This window comes from Opisthocomus hoazin, chromosome 2 (genome assembly GCF_030867145.1).
Source record: "Opisthocomus hoazin isolate bOpiHoa1 chromosome 2, bOpiHoa1.hap1, whole genome shotgun sequence".
Taxonomy (NCBI): domain Eukaryota; kingdom Metazoa; phylum Chordata; class Aves; order Opisthocomiformes; family Opisthocomidae; genus Opisthocomus; species Opisthocomus hoazin.
The window spans coordinates 58,980,899-59,003,973 of record NC_134415.1 but is presented as its reverse complement, the minus strand read 5'-3'; the positions used below and the strand labels follow the sequence as shown (position 1 = coordinate 59,003,973).

The following is a 23,075-nucleotide window of genomic DNA, read 5'->3' as shown; positions in this document are numbered from 1 at the left end:
AAAAAGAGATTTGACACCTTCCTCCTGCTTGCATCCAAAAACTGAGATTAATAAAACCAGTCTCAGGTCTTGCCTAATCCTGGAGATGAGAAAAATGCAGATTCAACCTCAAAGCAGAGCATCAATTGACTAGTTTTCCTTTACTCTTTCTCCCAAGATTCCCAGACTTAGCCCACCATGACCACACGTACTGGGCTTATAAACAATCCTTTGTTGTAGGAAGGGTAAACATGATGAGCTACTGCTCTGCCTTGCCCCCGATTTTTTGTGGAATAAGTAAGCATTAGGTGTGCCAGAGAAAGGGAGAACCAATCTGTAATTTAACAATTGGCTCCTTTCACACATAAAACATAGGTTCTAATCCTTTCTTTTCTGAGCACTTACTAGTTTGCTAAATATTCCTATAGAAACAGGTTTCAATAAAGCTAGTAAATACTACTCATTAACAAAAGCAATCTGAAATTTTTGGTAGGTTACAACAAGGTTTTCTCATCCTTTAGAGCAAATATGAAACTTTATGATTTCCTGTTCTGAAATATTCCTGAGTCTTAGGAGCTTGGCCTTTTAAAAGGATTAAAAATAGCTAACGTCTGTCTGGTTTTGACAAATATAAGGTACTGTAACATAAAGGAGAAAGGCAGATATCATGATTGTTCCAAAACGATGTTACAGAAGAACTCTTTCATCTAAGAACGCACTGTAGCAATTGTTCAGTATTGTCATGTATTTCTAATTTTACCTCCAAAAGTTAAGCACTGTCTACATAAAGAAAGAAATTTAGTGGTATTCCACATTAGCCTAAGCATTCAATGTCAATTCTTCTTCTCTGACATCATTATTACCTTCATATGTTCCAAGGAAGTGACATTTATCTCAGTTTTTATAAAATGAGTAAGCCTTTAATGTTGTTGGGTGAAATTAATTCATATAAAATATGTACAGCACTGGAACAGAGGAACTGACTTTCCCTTCCACAATTCACAGAATAAATGTTACATAGTCAGAAGTTTATTTTAATGAATATGGACTGATTTGAGACTATCAGTGCTTTTCACACTGAACTGAAAAATGCTACAAAATCTTGAGTTACATTTCATTCATCGTGATCTGGAGTCTACCACAAGAGACCAAAAAAATAATGAATTGCATATATTAACGGAAGAATCCTAACTCCATCAAAGTCAATGCTCCTGTTAATTTTGATGCCAATTTGGGCAAGAATAATAACATGGTGTTTGGGAGGTTTTGGTTTTTTTATTTAATAGATTTTTGATTTAATACCCTTCGGCTCAACAAAACTAGTTTCTTACTCCTTTAGGAACACTATCAGCTGTCCAATGCAGTTAAAGGATAAGAAGGCAGACACCAATGCTGAGGATCTGTTGATTGCCATGTACATACCACCTTTCATCATTCCCACTTCATAGCATTTTCTTAGTCGACAAGCCTGGCAACTCTTTCTTCTGTTCTTGTCAATGGTACACTGGTTAGTAGCAGGACACATGTAGTCATTGTGCCCTGTAAAACCAGAGGGAAAGTAAAGACACAGTTATTCACAGATATAACAGAACAGCCTGTAATACTCTCGTATTTTTCATTGAGTATTTAGTACAGCTTCTAACATCTCAAGAAGACAGTAGGATTACCATCGTAATCTATCTGAAAGTACAGATACGGATAGTGAAACCGACATATGTTCACAATACATTTATTCATAAATTTCTTAAAAGTACTATTAAAAACACAAATTATAACTTCTGTAGAATAACTAAAATAACATACAACTAAAGCAGTCACGAAAGGGGATAGATTAATATGAACAAGTCCCTTGACTTCCTTGCTCTTAGTCTCAGAAATGCAATGTCATCCGGTCCATATGCCTGTGTTGATGTTTAATCAATAGACTGCACAAAGCGGTTAGAGGTTTATAGAATTAAAAAGATCTATGCACAGAAAATTTTTGAGATCTACCACAGCCTGAGGCAGTTAGGAAACAAAGACATGAAATAAAAGCAACAACCGTTAGTTAATTGTATCTCAGGGGTAATCAGTGTCTAACTCCAATTGCATGTCTACTGACATATTCAAACACCTTTTGTCATTACAAATTCTTAAATTGCTATATGGTACAACCACGTTTGGTCCTGGTACCCTTTCTCTTCAGAGCTCTACTTCCTCATTTATTACCCTCTAGATCTCAATTATTGTTACAAACATTTTCAGTGTACTGTAATTTGTTACTGCCAACATGCCTCTATTCCAATTCTCTCTTTAAAGATATGTGCTTAAATCTGCTCTAAAATTATTTTCCAACCACAGACAAAGTTTAGCAAGGACAAAAAAGACCATCCAGAATTATCTTATTGGCAGTCTGTATTCATCTAAACACAACTAAGGTACAGCGCACAACGAAACAATTTTACTGCAGAACTGTTTGTTCTTTCTTTCAGGTCAAGGGATCAGCTTGAGGTAGAGTAGGGTGGAGGTTTGACAGAGGCCTTGGTCTCATCAAATCATCTATCCTTGACTAGAAATTAGAAAATAGAGTAAAAATTGCTATCAGATTACACCAGGAACATCTGCTCTCTAATGCTACATAACTGGGATCCAATCAAAATAAGCAGCCCAACTGTAAACTTTTTATTATGATGACAGCTGACTACACACTGTATCACATAGACAGAATTATTATTTTTTAGCTCTACTTGACAGAACAGTATAATACTGGAAAAATCTGAATCCAGAAGCTTTGCTCCAGGACCGAGGTAAAAAGGTAGAACAGAAACACTATCTCAACCTCATCATGAAAGACCTAATTTTTAGTTCCTCCGGTAGGACCCAGACTGTTCTATGTCTGATTTAAAATATTTCACATGTAAAGATAATGAAATGGAGTCAGAAAGGAAACAGACTCAACCACACAAAAATGCAATATCTACAGGGAAAAGGAGCAAAAAGGGAAAGCAAAGGTTTTAAGAAAATGCACTTCTATTAAGTCACACTACACAGCAGCAAAAGATTGTAGCACCTGATCTCAAACACCAGCCTTCTTTTGTAAGCCAAGCTCTGAAATAGCGTGAGAGAAAGACAGAAAACTTTAATTACTCCTTTTAAAAACAAAGACAGACTTGGACAGATTACCTGATCTTCTTCCTAGTGAAGTTACAAGGTAAATTCACAAGGGGAACAAGCTCTGAATTCAGCAAATAATTCAGAACACCATTTAGCTCTCCGTAAAATAAGCAGATAAACGTTCCCACTTAGGTCAAAGCTGAACACACACTTACCACCTTTGCTGGACTGATTGGTGCTCATAAGGTTCAACTCTCAAAAAAAACAAAGTGACGGTATGCAAAAATTGAAAATTAGGTGGAATTAATAACAGCAGGGCAGCCATCATTTTTCGTAGTGCTTATACGAGTGACAACATTTTCTTTTGCTCTGAACCTGTATTTCCTTATACAGGCTGCAAGCACTTGGGAATAGGCATTTGGTTTGTAGAATAGTACATAAAATCATCCTATTTGTGATAGGGCTACAGTCCCTACTAAAATCAACATGTTTCTTGTTGTCGTATTTTTACATTTAAAAAATTTATCTCAAAGGTACACTTTAAACGTTAGCATAATTAGTCTGTTTTCATGCCCATGACTTGCACCTTAGACAATCCACTCTTCTTTCAAAGTGTTTGACAGACTTCAGAGTAAAACTTGTAAAATTTTGAAAGCAAAAAAAGAAAGAGCTGTGTGTGAGGGACATGCTGCAGATTACGAGTGCCATAGTAATGTCATTGTTTAGACTTCGTACTTGCTGTAAATCTAGAAAGAAGAGAATGCATTTAATATATCTCATAATTTTTTTTCAGTATAACCAACGTGGTTTCAGGACACTGGAAAAAATATAAGCAACCAGAAGAAAATGTTTGATAATTGGAGTATACAGTAGAAATGATTATCAAATCAAGTAGGGAAGAAGAAAGAAACAAAGAGTAGAAGGAAGGCAAGAACCTTTCCTGCTTCTCCAAAAGACCATCTGATTTCAAGTATTCAGTCACAGGAAGCGAGTAAGGAAGTTTCCTTTGCAAGGCACAGACACAGACTAGGGGAGTCTAACTTGGGTAGGCATGGAAGGGAAAAAGGTAGAACACCACAATTACGGAATAGGTATCACAAAAAGACAAGTTTTATTTTAAAATTAAATAGTACAACTCAATAACTCTGCTGTAAAGTGAATTGTCTTTTAACTATTCTTTCATTTTATCCTTAAAGCTCATCTCTCAGGAAAGTTGGTTCTGAACAATCTGACTTAGTAGAAGCGATTTCTCACCCGTGGAAATCGTTAACGTGAAAGTAGGACACATCAATAGGTGCCCAGCTGCTCAGCACTTCATTTTCATGCTATTCAAAGAGGAATACATGCCAAAAGACAGGCTAATCAGGCCATTTGCATAGTTGGTATCACAGGAATACTGAGAGGAAGAAATGACTTCAGCGAACACTAATACTTGTAAAGAGAAGCACATGCCACATGAACATAGTAGTCTTATTGCATTATGGACTTTTTATGTATATATAAATTATGAGATAACCTGCACATAATTAAAGGCAGTGAGTTAAGTAGGGTAGAACCCCTAGTTTTAATCACCCCACATGTTTGACTTGCCCTGTCATGAGCTATAATAGAAGAGGGGAAAGGGAGCTATTGGAGAAGCTTGAGGAGGTGCCATCTGTATTTCTTATGATATCTCACACATTGTGTCTTTTAAAACAGTAAAAATAACATGAAGTATTTTTATAGCACTTTATTATATGCTAAGGTCTTTCCAGAATAGGGTGCAAAGATCTACCTCTTTTCTCAATGCATTAATTTCAGAAGTGGCAATCTATATGATAACGACCAATGGCCCGGGGGGGGGAGGTTTGAGGAAGCAAAGGGTCAACAAGAAGATAATTGCTGAAATTAGGATGATTTTGAGTTTTTTCTAATCCAGTCTGTCATAATCAGAACTTTTCCTTACTGCACATGCAGTCTGACTTTCTCTCATCACCATGAGTCATGTGGCTAGTGTTTGTGTTCAGAGACTCATCACTGTACGTCTAAGGGTTCTCGAGATAGCTATGGTATATGCAACAGCAGCACATGCTTGAATCAGAGTGAGCAGATGATTTATCCATGAGGGTTTCAGTCAGCAAAACACTCCATATTTCTTTAAAGTTAAGTGTTGCTACGTGCAGCGGAACATTTAAGCATCTGTGTCCTTTAGCAAGCAGTCCCAGCACAACTTATGTGGGTAAAGTTAAGTACACACTTGAATGTTTCCGTGAATTGCAGCTTTGAAGAGCTAAGTTCATTTTATTCTTGACCAGGAAGGGTGAAAATTGGGGTCACATTAATATATCAATGGCAAGTAACATAGCAGAAATATTGTAAACCGTGTGTAAATCATTGCATATATATTCCAATAGCCATTAAGATTAGCCTGAGGGAAAGATCAGTTTAGGCAGTACAAAAGTTGTGCAAAAAATTAACTAAAGAAACCAACATATCAACATGCCAGCTTAAGAGTGCTTAATGACAATTTTACAAAGCCAATAAAAGAATGTTTTTGTCAGATGAATTCTGTATGACACCTAAACTGATGTAGTTGAACTGACTCATCATGCATTTCAAACGAAGCCAGTAATAATTATTATCCTTTTACTAATATGTGCTTTTCCTTTAATTGTTCTTTTGTTTTTAATCCTCAGATCACACTAATTTCTTAAACTGTTCTTTATCTATCTGCATGAGGCATCTGCTAGGTTAGCCCTTTCCTGTGGAAGCACCAGGTCCTTCTATGATCCTATTCTGACAGTGAAAGTAGCAGAATTTCATACAAGTAGATAAAGGGAAGGTTCAAGTGTAGACTTTATCCACACTTTAGGGTGCCAAGCAAGTGATGAGTGGGAAGACTGCAGACGAAAAGCAAAACCTTGGAAAGAATAGCCTCAACAGCAAGTGGAAAGTTTTCATAAATACTAAAAAGAAAAAAAGATAGCACCTGGACATTGCATATGCTAACCCAGTTTGAACAAATAACGTACACAAAAAAAGTTGAACCAATTTTAAGTTAAAGTGCCCAATAAAACTGCACTGATTGATTTCTAAATCTCACTCTTTCCTGACAGGTTTCACAAAAGAACAGAAGGTTACGTCTAATTCCTTTATAAGAACAGATGCTCAAATTCATAGCTTAACTGCCCTCAGACAAGGTCTTTGGATTTGGAACCTGGGTTCTCTTAGCAACTACCCAGCACTGCTGAGAAGATTAATCATTTTCTGTTTTCAAACTAGCAAGACAATACTACCTGTGACAGTAAAGAAAAGGGCCTAGAAGATTGTAAAACATGCTTCCTTTGCACACAGTGAGGAAGTCCTTCTTCTACATGTACCTCAGAAAGAAAGATCTTAGAATGACTGAAGAATGAGAAAGGAGGAAAGGTTAAAATGTATATACTCTGTATTGTGTCATGTAGCTCCCACAATGAGTGTTCACCTTCTAATGGAACCCTCTTGGCTTCACATACGTACAGCGCTGTTCACATGAGCAGTGAATTCAAGTCAAATTATTACGATACTGATCTTTCCTTTAACTATTTCAGTTAGAGAGAAAATGAAGAATGGGAATAGGCACTGCATGAGGAACCAAACCTGCTCCCAACTCACTAGTTTAATAATGCATGAACATATACATTCAGAAAGGAGAAAGGGTGACATACAAAAAGTAAGATACTATTTAATGTTCTAAATATATAAAGTTAAAACTGTATTTTCTACTCCGGCAGATAATTTTAAAGTTTTTATTATTGGCCTTAGTCCTAAAATTTCAATTGGTGTGTCATCCACTATTTCAGGATTATGATACTGTAAGTCTACTTCTACCCCAATTCAATTTCCTTTTTTTTTTTTTTTTTAATTTTAGACAAGTTAACAAAATTGGAAGTTTATTTTTTCCTCATGACAAATAAAAAAAGACTCTAATCCAGATCCCAATCTCTACAAAATCTGGCAAGGAGCGTGACATCTAGTTTCTGTTTCCCTATCTGATAAATCAAAATTGTTTTAAATCCTTGGCACATGATTAAACCAACAGCTGTGTTAAAGGAAAAACTCTCACAATGTATTACTCACAGTCATCTCAATATGATCCCTCCAGAGACAAAAAGCGTTTTCAAAGAAAGTCATAAGCAAGCCATGGCTATCTTGTTCCCATAGACTTTCAATGAAATCTCTTGTATTTTTAGCTTCCCACTCTATCTAAGCTAAAATGAGAAGGGGTGGAATTCTACTACAGAAAACTCCCACAAGTAATACAAAAAGGCCAAAAAGTCAAAAAAATTCCAAATTACTCTTGTGCACTTAAAGCCAAATAAAGTGTAACCAACAAGGAAATTAATTTAACTATTTTTATTCCAGGTATAATATCAGGTTTTGGACTGTGATCAGACCTGTCGAATAACTCTAGCTAGTCCTGTTTTATATTTGAATCTTTGGTACCTGAGTGGTTCCAGGTATCAAAGTTTGCAAGGAGCTGTAATGCATTTATCCTCACAGTATCCCTGTAAAGGAAGTGCTGGTATTTGTATTTTACTGGGAGGCGGCGGGGGGAGACCACGATGACACAAGACACAGGAATTGCACTGTGCAGCATGTGCATTGGACACAGGGCTTTCTAAGCACAGTGAGTTTCCTGCATTGAAGTCCGTGAAACTAAAGCTGCAGTACAGTTAACCCCTGGTTTGTTATATTATTGTAATAATCTTTAACATCAGTATTTTGACAAAAAAACCCCACCTTTTCTGCCTATGTACTACTTTCTTATACAAAATAAAACCTAGGTATGCTCTTCTTTCATTTCCTGATATGTATCTGTGCTCCTTGGTTTGCTCACTTACACCCTGATATCATCCATGCTATATAGAAGATTCACCAATTTTATAATCAGAATGGTCAAAGATAAGTTAGTCTCTTGCCCTGCATATCTCTAGCCACATCTCAGCGTGGGCAATAACTGTGTTATTTATAACAAAGGAAGTCCAACTATTTCAACAATTTGTGACTAAATTAAATCAAACCTTTGAGAGAAATACATAATCTTCTTCAAAGAATTCAGACAATGAGATATTTACTGTATCTGCTACTGATACCAGCAGTTAATTGCCGCAGTAGTTCTTCTGCAGTAACTCTGAGCTAGTACAAATGCTTCAATAAAGTTTGTTAATAGTCTTCTTTTGGAAACAAATTATGTCAAAGATCACTTCATGCACTTCCAGTACACTTATCATTTTAGTCAACTTACACAGATCTCTCTAGTTTGATTTCCACTTTTCAAAAGTGACTGCAAAGGACAACTTAACCCACAGAAATTCTGAAAGTTTGTGGGAGTGAAACTTATGGAGCTAGTTTAAATCAATAAACCCACCTGAGTTATATGAGTTTACAAAAACATATTTCCCTTGACACTCTCCAAAACCAAGTAAAATAGCTAAGCACTTTCCTGCTGGACAAGCAAACATGTTCTCCTGTAATTTGCAAATATGAAGCTTTTTTTTTTTCTCTTATATGGATATTTTGAACTCCTGGCAGACTCAGCCCTGAGCTAAGAATAATGTGAGTTTCCAAATTAAATATTCATTAAATACTTGCAACACTTAATACAATTTAAGTTTTTTTCTTGTTTGATATAGCACAACAATCATATTCCAGAGAATGTAAAACACCACTAAAGCTAATTATACAGGATGCATCAAGTATGGCTTCTAAAGGCTAGGAATTTTGTCTAGAAGATGGGAAAAGCTTTGGACTCGGCAGAGGAAGAACCAGTGACCATTTATGAAGCCAGATAACAATCAGTGAGTGTTCTCTACTTTCTGGTAAAGTGTGTTGCCCAACTTCAGAAAGGCTTTCAACATTGCCTGGGGTGACATTGCATATGTCAGCTAGGAAAATATAGTTTAGGTGATTTCAGAAAACCAGTCTCAAAGAGCTACCAGAGGTCACTGTTACAATGGAAGCTGATAATGAATGAGGCTCCATAGTGTCTGTCCTAGATCCAGTTCCATACAGTATTTTCCTCACTGATGGGTAACGAACTAGATTATTTATTTTATTAAATGTTATTCATCTGTAGCTGAAGTATATATGTTACAAGAACAGAGAAAAGACCAGACTACTCTGCTACTCAGACAGAAACAAATCTCAAATTAATGGCAGAAGTCTACAGGATAAGAATTCTAAATTATCTTGGCAAACTGGAGATAGCACATGGGAAAAATTAGCATAAAATTAAGAACCAGTACAAATCACTACATTAAAATAGGAATAATCAGATGCACCAAACAGGATGGGAATGAAGCAATTTCTTCTCTAAAAAAGTACACTCGAGTTTATTCTGCATCACACACTGATTATGAGGGAACATTGTCATGTTTTTGTAAATAAGGCAAACATTACAGTGTGATGGACGTAGACAACACCACTGTCTGGCTCATAAGGTAATCCCACTACTCTGTTCAGTACTCATAAAGCATCGTATAGAAGGAAATCATGCTTCAAGAAAAAAAAAACAGTACAAAGGAGAATCTCCAAAGCAGAGCAACTAGAAGATTAGAAGTCTAGAAAACAAAGCCTATGAGAAAAGGTTGAATAAGCTGTGTTTCTTCAGGTTAGGTGAAACAGAATAAAATGTGTTTATTTTTTAAATGTGATAGCAATTTTCTGTGCTTTAAGGGTGTTGCAGGAGGGAAAAGAACAATTTGTTTTCTGTGGCATGATGGACAGGAAAATAAGTGATGAGCTTAACCTGCAGGAACAAAGATTCAAATTTCATAGTAACCTTCAAAGATAAGGAGGATAAAACATTGGATCAGGCTACAGATTTTTAAGAAGCAATTCAATAAACATCTGTAAGGAACTGGCAACAGCTGATCCTATCACAGGACAGCAAGATGCACTAGGCCTTGAGGTCCACTGCAGCTCTACAATTTGCTTAAACCGTGAAAAATAAGGAAGTATCTTGGATGCTAACATCTGAAGTCATTGCCACATCCATGTTGAACGCAGCACTTAAAATTCGCTGGAAAAGTACCACATTCAAAATTGCCTTTCTAGGAAAAGAGATGTTAACTCTCGCTTTTCAGTAACACCCAACTTTCTGAAACGACATCACCATCAATTAGACTGCTGATATTAAAAATGCACATTAGGGGATAATGATCAGAGCATGTGTTTAACATTAGCAGCTTTAGAGAAAATCTACTGAAAATACAAACATAAGTCAAAAGACGTTTCAGAAGAACTTTTCTGACCACAGACTGTTAGAGTACTCCCAGTGACGGCAAAAATCCTGATGGACTTTTCCAATATATATTTTCTAGCCTTCAGACTTCCAACAGTCACCTACCTCTTGAACTGCAACCGTGTGTTTTCTACCCTGAGACTAGATACCAGCCTGCAGCCCCCTGTTTGTTGGCCGTGATTACCTCTGCAAGTCTCACTTAGATTCATGTTATTTTAGTTTTGCTCTTTCTGATGACAACTCACAGAACCAGTGTACAAGCAGTCTTATTTGGGAGTTTCTGTCTTCTCGGCTGCAGGATCTGTGCAGCTTTTGCTGCTGTTATCAAAAAGATTACAAAAATATAATGAAAACAGAAGGCTATAATGGAAAGTTAAAGGGAAGATCTCAGAAACCTCCCAAATTGACAACATTGCAATTTCTGCACTGCAGAATTACCTGAACACCCACTTATTAGGCATGTTTTACCAGTGAAATTCTCTCCAACTCCAACAAAAATATATGCATATTTACTACCACTCCTAGCATGAAAGTTTGAACAACATACTTTCGACAAAGTACAGCTCTATCACTGTGAAGTTATAACAATTGATAACTCTCAGTCTACTGCCAAAACTCTCTTACTTGATGGTCAGAAGGCATAACTGTTAAATAAAATCCATGTTCAAGCCACAAAACTATAATACTTCCCAGCTTAAAGAATTCCTGCACTTCAGACACCACTATATCTCTGTGATCAAGGCACTAATGGCAGGCCACTGGAATCCCTCAGGAAGGCTATTCATCCATTCTCAGATGTCAGCCTGTTCTTACTGGACTGGTACTGCCTCCCATCATGCAGTAATTCTTAACTGAATATTTGTGAAATATCCCAGAGTTTTGCCCAAGTATACAGTTGTGAGAAAAGGCAGAGGAGGTGCACCTGAAAAACATCAGCAGGGACATGAAGGAGGCAGGGAAACAGAACTGAGGATTTCTAAAATCCTTCATCAGCTCTGAGATCGAGATATACTCCAATGTAAAGAGTTGCCTCTCATTTGTTCTGAACCCCTTGTGCTCCCACTGGGGGTTCTCAGCCCCACTTATGTAGGCATTTGCTGGATGCTTGTCAGCGATGGTAAAAATAATTCCTTCCTGTCCCATACACTTTGGTGGCTACCCAAAAAGCAAGAGAATTAGAAGGAGGAGGAAAGAATGTGTGAGTCACAAGGGGATTTTTAATTTGTAAACGGCATTTGTAACTGTACTTCATCCAGTTCTGACATCTAAATTTTAAAGAGGCTATTGTGGGTGTGGGGGGATCAGAAAATGTGGTAAGACAAAGGACTCAGAAGATAGAAAGATGTACAGCAGGAGATTGCAACATTTTAGTTCACTTAAGATATCAAGATGATTTGATCATAACAAGTTGTAAGAACTTCCCACAGGAGAGAGATACAAGGTACTAAGTCTTGTTCATGGATGTGATGTATAAGCCAAAGCAATTAAAATTAGAAAGATAATTTTTTAGCAGATGGGAGGACAAATTATTAGAATAAGCAATCATTGTAAGAAAGCTTGTGAGCCCACAAATCAAGGCTGGACATCTTCTAAAAGATTTATCTCCACCAAGTTACCAGGCTTTGTACACGGATAACATATAAAGTTTATATTGAGAGAAGACCAGACTTCATGATCTAATTGCCCTTCTTGGTCTTAAAAATCTACAAATATTTTAGTAGAAGAGTACAGTGTGCTGTGATGTGACTGCTTGTTATGCTTCTGGATTCAAGTCAGTTGAGCAAGTACACTCTCGAAGGCTACATATGCCAGGCAAAGAAGAAAGCACTCTTCTATCACCAAGCAACACAGTGTTCTTGATGTCATATGATTTTTCTCTCCCATTAAACATTATACATAATATCAGTCTGCACAGAGTTTTCTCAAACCAAGGTCCCAAATCACTTTTGGGACATAAACTAACAAAATAGACTGACATGGGCAGTTTCGGGAGGCAGCTGAGATTTTCCACCAAAACATCTGTTGTTTAAACAAAATTGAGCAGTTGCACATATTGAGACACAGTTACTAATTCAGTTTGCCTTTTAAGCTGTAACTATTTGACAGCAAAGAAAAACAACTTAGCATTTAAAATTCACAAAATATTTCCAGAACCATTCCAGCTCCCCTGGATAAAAATGAAGCTATCCTTCTCCATCTCGGGTAAGGTCTGATGCAGAAGTGAGCTTTCACAAAATTTAAGTATATACTTACGCAAGTAAGCATAGATATCTCATATTACTGAGAATCACAGAAATGCAGAGAGTAAATTAATTACCCCATAGCTTGTTCACTGTTCACATCTGTACTCACTTTTTCCTGTAGTTCTATTAAGAACCATATAGAATATTTGACTACAGTCTATTAAGAACATCAAACTTCACTACAGGAATTCTCCTATGAAATCTCTTATAAGAAGTATAAAAATGACCAATCACCTCTGCATCTATATAAGTACTGAGAAATACAGGAACATATGTAGCGTGGTTATCTTCCATTTAAAGAAAAATGCACTATAAACAGTAATAAAAATCTATGCTGAAAGCATTCAGTGGTATTTTTGCTTATACAAACAGGTCCTGTGTACCTCAACACAATTTAATCATATGATTCCTAAGAAATTTTTGTCCCTTTCTAGGAATGGATATCATATATACAATGCAGATATAACAATATTTAGTCCACGTATTCTCCTACACATCTACACATAAGTAGTATTCATTCCTAGATATCTGATCATAACCTATTTAGAATTATTACTATCTGCAAGGTAAATGACATGTTTTCTCATGCATTGTCAGTCTTAAAATTACTGTCATTTTCATAAATTGGACACAAGTCCAATTAGAATATGTAATTGCTGAGGTAGAGATCTCTTCCAGATCCAGCAGGAAAATCAAAAAATCCCTCAGTTCATGAAGACTGTGTACCTGTGACTTTAAAAGTCCTTTAGAGGACTTTTCATACCATCTGTGATCAAGTGGTCACAGTTCTCTCATAAGTACTCATATTCTTGAATTACTTTCTTGATATTAGTGGATGTAATTTTTTACGATGGATGTTACTTGCAAAAGAGAAGGATCAACTGGAGAAAGGACAGAGTCGTCTAACAAATGGTATCAGAAGTCTAGGAAGCAAGTTCTACTGAAAGAAGTGGGTTTGTTTAGTCTAAAAAAAACAGAAGACTGAAGAAAGATATGATAACAGTCTTCAACTATGTAAAAGGTTGTTGTAATAAGTTTTCATCATGTCCACAAAGGATAGGGCAAGAGGCAATGGGCTTAAATTAGGGCAAACAGGACTCAAAGATAAAGAATTTTACGGGACAGTGGAAACATAAGCTTTAAATTTTTCAGGCTTACCTAGTTAAAAATTATGTGAAGTATATAAATGTAGCAAGAACTAAATTTACTAATTAACATGTATTTTAGCATAAATAGATGACAGACCTATTGTGGAGGACCACAACATTTCTCCACATGTAGGCTAGGGCAAAACCACTCAAGTGCTGACATAGAACCATGGAACTCAATGAAACAGTCAAATTCATTTCTTCTTCCATAAGGTACAGAAGCTGAAGATCTGTGCTGTACAATTACTTGATAACAAACTCTTACTTTTGCTTAAGATTATTTCAATTTTCAGTTTGTTGATGACTTAGTTCAGTTTGAGTAGAAGGACAGATTTTGAAAATATTAAGAATAGTTCTGATTTGGTCAGGAGAACTCAAAACAAACAATAATGAAAAACACTCAATAAGGGAGCAGTTCTCCCTACGTCACAAATTTAAGTAAATTATTCTGATGTTTAGACAAAATCACGCTTTCTTCCTCAGGTATTGCTTATTATCGACCTCTGGCTGTAACCACTCTCTTTTCTAAAAATCATTTTGATTAGTCTGGAGAAGCAGAAATACAAGTAACTATTAACTAATCACTGCCATTCAAACCATTTCATCAATGTCTACCCCGCAGCCAATCTTTCACTTTTTTCATTAAGGTGGGGAAAATTCTGTGCTGAATGCTGGAAGTCTTATTTAAATCACCTCAGTGGTAGTCATGCAACAAAGCAGCCAATAATCATTCCTTCTGATAGGAGGTAAATACTGTTCCTCACTATGTTTATTTCAAAAAAAAGAGTGACAGGAATTTCTGTGCATATATATCACCTGGAAATTTAAAAAAACTATAGATACCTAACTAAAGCCTAGTGCTTTAATAGTCTTCTGTTTGGAAAGGAAGAAATCTGTTTTATTTTCTTCTCCAAAACAGGACTTAGATACTGAACAATACCCATATTTTCAGTAGAATCATGCATCTTACTCAGTTTAGGAGATGTTGAACAAAGCAGAAAACTGTCCATTCCGCAGAGTGATGGGCATTTAAATCAAGAATTATCTCTGTCATAATAATTAACACTGTTTCTGTTAGATGCCCCTCACTCTATTGAACACCTTGCACACTGTACTTGTAGCCATGATAAGACTGTGAACTAAACAATTCTGTGTATGGTTCAAAGCCCTGCTTTGCTGACAGGTACAAATTCTATTTCAAGGAAACATTCCTTTTCAATATTGGTTCTCAAAAGACATCTCACATCTTCAAGGAGCTGAGATTTGGATTGAACCATCTTGCTAATGGAGCACTAAATTAAGATTAATAAATCAATTGATGTGAATTATTCTTCATCTGACAGGGAATTCTCAAAAAATATTATTTTGGATAAAAACTTAATCACAGAAAAGAGCCTGAAAGAGTGGCCATCTTGATCCAATACAGATTTTTAAATTAGATTTCTCACTGCCTTTATGGTCAGACATACCTAAACCGAGAAGAACGTAGAGAAGATTTTCTTTCCCTCATTAATCTTGAACTAAATAAAGTCATATTATATACCTGCTGGTAACATTCACCAGACACAGATCTAAAAATATAGGGGAGAGCACAGCAGCTGCTAATGAAAACCCAATAAATGTCATTGTCCTGGGCTCAGGCTGCAATCTTAAGTAGCTCCACATTTTCCTGAAGAGTAAAGGTGATTCACTTGAATAGTTTATTACCTTGAATACTCCTTTTGAAAAAAGCTTTGCAGCCCTCACAAGACCAAACCCCATAATGGTAGCCTGAAGCGTAGTCATTGCAGACAGCACAGTACCGGGTCTCCTTGGTGGATTCCATGGACAGGCTCCCCTTCTCGTTGGTACTGGATATCCTCTCCCGGATGTTGTGGCGCCTGTTATCAGAGCTCGGCCTGTTAATAGCAAAAAACAAGCATAATTCTTTCAGCAAGGTTAAGCCTTATCCACTCCTGCAGATTGTAAGAAAGAAGAGCAGATCTAGTTTTGAGACGACAGATGGACAAAAAACTAATCTTTTATCATCCTCTGTCCTGTTCGAGTTGGAAGGGTGTAGAACCAGCAAGATACAGGGGAATTTCTCGCAAATCAATCCAATGTTATTAGGAATTGCACCTTTAAAAATTAAAAAGCTATTTGATAAATCAGTCAATTTTTTCTCCAGATATTACAAAGGAATACCAAAAAATTAGCATTTTTTTGTATACCTGCTCCTGTCCAAAGGGTTCAGCATGACTGCAATATCAGTAGGTAGCTTGAGAATCTGAGGCAAAAATCACTTGACTTTTGCACCTGAATTTGCAAGTCACTTAAATTATTAACCAGCCTATTGGCAAGTATTGTTGCCCAGTTAGAGATGCAAATTTTCCTTACATTGTCATATAATACTGCATAAAGCAGTCCCTATTCTCGTTATAATACCACTTTCATAAAAATTAAAAGGTGGTGTTAGCACAAGAAAAGTCAGTATTAAATTTATTGCCAAAGAATTTTTGTTCTAGTGACATACATCTGACTAGACGTGCTAAACATACTAGACATGCACATGACCCATTCTTGCAGTATGCTGCTGAATGAAAACCGAACAAATCTATAGTGTAAGTGGCGATGAATTCACATTTAATGAATCTGGTAAGCAGTTATTACAGGTAGATGCTGTAGGCAAGGCAAACAATATTCGAAAAGGTGAGAGGATGTGAAATTACCAAGGGAACCATAAATGAACTCTGGGATTGCTCCTGCAAGGCAAACAGCTCTTGCAAAACATGCTGTCCAGTGAGAGTCTGCACTACGCATTGTCCAGGAGATATATACAATTGGGTGTGACAGCATCAGACAAGCTAAAGCATGAAGAATCCTACTGTTTACAGTAATTATCCACTTACCATGCATGTTTTAATTGCTGGTTAGTGATCAGGTGACTCTCATCTGCCCAGAGGCCCAACACTTTCTCAAATATACCCTGGTTTTGAGACTCGGAGGGCACTCTCTTTCAGATTTCTTCCTACATACCTCATTTTGCCTCATTGCCCTCTTCAGGGCAACAAAACTTTAATAACTTTGGCAAGATCATCATTCCCAAAATACAATAGCAGAAATTTTTCAACAATTTCCTTTGCAATCTATGCAAACAGTAACACAAAAAAAAAAAAGACTGAAAGTTCTTGTCAACTATGTTTACCAAAGAGAAACACAAATCAAAAAGAAAGAAAAACCCAGATAAAGCCCTCCCTCCAAGGCCCCCACCAAAACAGAACTGATTAGAAAGCAAAAAAACCTCAGAATTTACTGCCATTTCCAAATACAATAACATAGCAGATATAAAATTGAAAGTGTTTTGGAACCTACAGAGGAGGATAAACTTGTATTCCACACTCCCTTTCATGTTTTTCCATCTGTGTTGCACTGAGTCTGCTCTTCAATAAATGTGTTGGCAAACAAGACACCTCTGCTTTAAAAATTCACTCATCACTTTCAACTGTGAATCAGCCAAGAGATCATTAACCCCATGCTGACTGTAGGGTAAAAAGAATGTGTACCTGAGGGAGTTACTGTTTCGTAAAATGTAAACTAAGTTTTTTAAATCACGCTAACCTGACTATCAGGTGAGTTTAGGATAAGTCACAGTACACAGTCCACCCAACAAAGAGGTAAGGCCCAATTTATTCACAGCCTCAGCTTTACCTGAAATAAAGAGATCTCATAGGTAAGAGGGCTTAAGGGAAAAGTTTTTGAAGTGGTTAAAGGAGACACCTTGAGAAATTCTAATTTTCTCAATTTACAAGAAACTTTAATCTGCAGCTGCTAAATCTTTCTTAGCAGAAATGGCCATTTCAAATGCCATCAAGGTTAAACATGAAGGCTTTTCCACACATTGAACTTATTATAACACCATTCTACTATTCAATAGGAAATTAATTAACTTGCTGCTAGAATGTGAATTTCCATATGGTGCAAAATATTTATGAAAAATTATTTTAACAGAATTAAGGGCTTGAAAATACTTAAAAGACATCTCAAGGAGAAGTACTGCAACAGGAATGACTAAGTATGCAAATAAACAGACAATTGCCAAGTACATTAAGCATCTCAAAACTGTACCCTCAGAAAGTAGCTCCAATGAATCTGAAGAAAATCATACACCCTCCAAGTGAAAACATTGGCTTAAAACAAATATCCCAAGATGCTTAGGGTTGTAATTAAGCTAAATACAACTTGATGATGGAGAGAGAAATTCTTACACAGAGTTTTATATCAAATGGACAGAATCACAGGATATTTTAGGTTAGACAGCACCTTAGGAGATGGCCCACTACCAAGTCAGCGTAGGCACAAGATGGGCTAGAGCAAGGAGAGTGGATTCCAGCAAGTCAACAAGAAGCTTCACCCATGATGAAGATCAGCTGGGACTCACCCTGGGGCCCAGCTGCAAGTGATTCCCGATCCATGAGTGAACATTTCACTCACACAGCTAAACCCTCCTGCTCCCCTAAACAGGATGGCTTTGTCTATGCTACCATGGGAGAAGGACTCTCGCACAGTTCCTGCCTGAACCATGTCATGGGAGAGGATTACTCCACCAGGCCAAACCATGCTTGGGGGTGTGAAGCTATTGAGCAGTGAGAGCTGTCACGCTGATGTTTGCATGCACGCCCTGGCCTTGTTTAGGTAACTAACGTCCATGCAGACCTTTCTTGCCCCACTATTCTCGGTTTATTCCCTGATCGTAAGCCAGTTAATTTCTCTGGCTGCAGCATCAAAAATGTAATAAGCATTTCCCTTAGACAATGATGATATCCCTTCCAGCTTAATGCCTGCCTCACTAAATGTGATATTTAAGTTCATCTACAATTTCTATAAGGGATAGATATAACTGTAAAAATTTGACCCTCCTGGGTGAAAATAAGCTGTAGGATGAGAAGGAACTGCCTGTAATTCAGATCTCTATATGGACTGCATGGCCAGCCCCTTCTCTTCCCTCTCCCACAGCCTTGCCCAGCTTCCTGCGCCTCCATAAGTCTATTCACCAGGGGAAATACTGAGTGCAACCAGGCAGGCCACCAGCGCATAGCAGCTCCCTTCCCACCTGTGACAACAATGCGGGAGGAGACCTTCATGCTGGAGAAATGCTCCTCTGGTCATCTCACTTGTTTCATGGATTTGGTTCATATCTTCTCTTCTTCAGGGTGAGCGCAAGGACACCTAAACAGGACTAACTGTGTAGAAGACCCTAAGCTAGTGCAGTGAATGGATGAGGTGAAGAAATAATTGACATAAAGGAATAAGGAGAGAAAATGTGAAGAACTGCTTTAAAAATAACAGAAGATATATATGAAGGCCAACTAAGAAAAAAAGATGCCAAGGAAGTCAGCTGAAAACTGGACAGCCTTCAGTGCAGGAAAACAGAAAAAAAAAAGACAACTAACAGAGGAGAAATTTAAGAAACAAAATAAGAATAAATGAAGTTATATGAAAGTTGAACAATAAAATAAAATCTTGGCAGTATTTCACAATGTATCAGAAAATGTATTTTATAGTCAGAAGACACTGGAATGTTTTCTTTAGAACTAGAATAAAAGACAATTTAATTTGATAACCAGTAGAACAACTTAGGAAAAGTAGCTCAGTATTGAGCAAGAAAAGGTAGTGTTGAGGACAGGCTGTGTCAACACGGCATGAAAAGCGTATCTTCTTAGGTCATCAAAACTTCTTATTCAATGTGAAATTAAATGTTTCCTTTGGCGTTAGTTTTGTCAACTTCCTTCATTCTGAACTCTGGTTAATTTTAAAATTAGTGATTGAAATACTACATTTAGATAGGCCAAAATTAAACCATGTCACGTGTGAAGAAAACCTCTTCTAAAGCTATTGGCTAAAGTCGGTATAAATTTGTACATCCTTTCAGTCCCTTAAAACATAATTTTTGTCAGATTTAATTTTTTCTTAGATATGTCACTAATAGTTGCAGACTGAATTAAAGTCTAAAGAGGTGTGTCTGTGCACAGTCACTGTGAGGTCCATGGCATCTCCAGCCACAATTCCTGAAGGTTCTATTGACAGGAGGGGAAGGGAGCCCAGCCTCTTCGTTCTCATGATTAATACCCGAATTCAGATGTTTTCAATACTTCCGTCTCCCATACTTCTACTCCTGGGATCAGTCTTCTATGGTTTATAAATGTGAGCTACTCATTTTGCAGCTGATCCCCTTGAAAACATAGAAGTTTGCCCAACTTTCTGAAAATACAGAAGCTTTTCTTGAGGATGGCAGTAGGGGTGAGGGGTGGTTTAAAAGAGGAAAGATCTCAATCTATTTGTCAGTTCAACAAGTCTGAAATTTAAACTCATCCCAAAAAATCTTTGGAATCCATCCCAAGAAATTGGTTCTTTTTCATTCTGCTTCTCAGTGCCGTTGGAATCTAAACTACAACTCACTTACAGGGCCTGTTTCATTAGTCTTAAGTGAAATGTGGTGGTGTAGCTGTACCTCATAGAGTAGCCCAGAATTCAAACAGTCCTGAAGCTATGGCAATTTTTTGGTTTTTTTTTTTTTTCTCATGAACAGAAGGTTAGTAATTTCTTTCTGTACATAAGGTAAATGCTGAAACACACACACACATGCTTTATATGAATATACATTAAAAGAAGATTAAGATTTTAAATATAGCACATGGCTGAACTATACCTTGGAAATGCAACTGCATCCTTCATTTATCCCTCCTGTGCATACATATGTTATCTTTAGTTATATGACCATACTTGTCACAGGGCAACAGCTCATTAGTGCACAGAAAAAAAGGAATTTATTAAAAGAGAAGCTATTCTATATTTGGTGTTGGTTTTTTTTTCCCTGACTGTTCAGTGTCTGGTGCCTTACTATCCACACGCTATGTGAATTCAACTATAACATCAGAATTAATTTCCTTCCAGTATTTCCATGTCATTGTAGCATTTTAGCAGTTGACAGGTGATAATGAATGTATTTTTCCAATACTCTTGTGAGTTGAAAGGATAAAAAATGAGTCTGGGAGAGATTAAGGTCAAAAGTATATACTGAATTAATGTGCAACCTGAGTTTTTTAAGTACCCACCATTAAATAGCATTTTGAATGCTCAGAGTGCAACTTCCCTTGTCTGCAATTGCAAGGGTAAACGTTGAACACTTATATAAATCAGACTGTAGGACTTCCATTCAGTGCAGAGAAAATTACAACACAACACAAGACTACTTGTGAGAAGTTTGATTTAAATGATTTCTGAACTTCACAGAGGCATTTGTGGCAGAATTAGACAGAAAATTTAGTCCTTCAGGCCAGCAATCATCTGCCTTCACATAACACTTCTTGAAATTTTTATCTTGTTCTTTTCTTCATTTACCAGTCTTTGTGAGAAATGAGTAGAGAATTTACAAACAGTGACATATTTCAATATATGAACATGACACATTGCAGAATTGTTCCTTTTCATATACTGAAACAGCAGTCCGCTTATGATTAACTTATAATTATGAAAATAATTATTGTAATAATGATCACAAAGCCACAAAGAGACCGAATAAGATTTGCACAGGTCACCTTAATTTGGGCTTATTAAAAATATAAATTTGCAAATAACATGTTTTCTGTGTGTATCTTCTTACCTCGTAAGAGGGTACCTAGAAAAAAACAGAAATGTTATCCTTCTGCCTCATATTTATAGTCACAGGCAGCAGGGTAGGGACACGCTGGCGATGGCAGGAGATCACTCTCATTCAGCTGCAGAGGGAGGATGTCAGTGATACCTGCTAGCAGCTGTAAATAGTGACACTACAAGCCCTTCATCCTACTCCAGTTTAGGGGAAGAAGTAAGAGCTAGTAAATACATGGAGGCTGCTGCCGCTGCTGTCAGTGGGAATGTCTGCTCTGTCCTCCTACAGCTGTTCTTTGTCAAGTGCTCTCACTTGACCCACCTAGCTCCTCTTGTCCCATTCCTACACTTACCTCCACCTCTGGCCTTTCCCTTCCAGCCTCAGCCTCCCTGCCCAGAAAGGACAAACTCCTCTCCTCCGGTGCCTGGCCTGACTCTTCCTGGCTACTTCTCCCGTGCTCAGACTCCCCGTAGGCACCTCATCCAAACCTCTCCTTCTCCCTCCACCACTACTTATTTTCCTCATGTCCTGGGCAGGAACTTTCCACGCTTCTGTCTCTCTCTGTACCCTTGAAACCCAGTCTGCCATGATTACTTAGCTCCTGTTAATCTTAATAGACAATCCTACGTTCCTTTGACCTGCCCCACCAGTTTCACAAGAACATACAGAGATTTGTAACTAAAGAAGGTTTGGGGGACCTTAGTATTACCATTTGTTGACCACTTATAACTCGTTTATCACAAAAGGACAAAATTATATATTTTTTACCAATCTTAAAATTTCTGAAATTCTGTGGTGAGCAGCTGATTATAAGTGCTATGAACTATCAACAAGAAAAACTATGACATTTCAAGTCAGTCCAAACAGAATTAAATAATTTAAACACAAAAAAACCAAAATGAAATAAAGCAAAACCAACACAAATATTTCTTTATAATACTTTTAAAGCTATGAAATTTCATTTATGTATAGGGCCTTGCCTTATAGGATTTGTACTGCTGTCTTTTCTCCTCTGGACTGGGACTGCACCTCTGGTAAGGCAAACCTTCATCACAGTAATGACTCCCGTTGGAGCCCTGAGGTTCTGTGTGCCAGGACACTTTGCCCACGGGATAAAAAGGGGGCCAGAAGCACATCTTTAAAGAACCAAATGAGAGATGCCATGCAATGCTATAATATTTCTTGCAAAAATTTCACTTCTGAAATAAGAAAAAATGTAATCCTCTTGTAAATATTTTGAAGACTATTGAAATCAGCACAGAACTCTAGTTTCTGCAAAGCAAGATTTGAGACAAGAAAAATCCTCTTTATTAATTTTCAAGGAAAAAATATTTCCTGTGAGATTTTCCTTTTGCAGCAGTCCCGATTTTAAAAAGTTTTGACTGAAAGAAATTCAAACACCAAAACATTACCTTTTTTGCAATACACATTTACAAAAAAAATAAGCAGGAATAGACTAAGCAGAAAGAATCTACAGACACATCCATAGCTACAGTTCTGCAGTGCTAGGCGGGTGCAGCTGTTGCTGCTAACTCTGTCACAGTAGTCAAACAATAGTTTGTAATAGTGTAGTCCCAATGTGAAAGTGACATAAACAGACCTACAGAAATTGCACACTGTGCAATCACTACATCCAAGTATTCAGTAAAGCGAGGACGGAGTATCGCTTAAAAGGCTACATATCTAGACCTGCCCCACGGGAACTTCTTTTAACTTGCCCT

The 23,075-nt window shown here is 37.1% G+C and overlaps 1 protein-coding gene across 1 annotated transcript in view; it reads right to left on the bottom strand.

Moving 5' to 3' along the window:
* Positions 1 to 23,075, bottom strand: part of ESR1 (estrogen receptor 1) — a 166,603-nt gene that overhangs the window by 71,498 nt on the left and 72,030 nt on the right. The window contains 2 exon segments of the mRNA XM_009933718.2: positions 1,402 to 1,518; positions 15,435 to 15,625. Of these exon segments, the coding sequence (XP_009932020.2) occupies positions 1,402 to 1,518; positions 15,435 to 15,625 (308 nt within the window).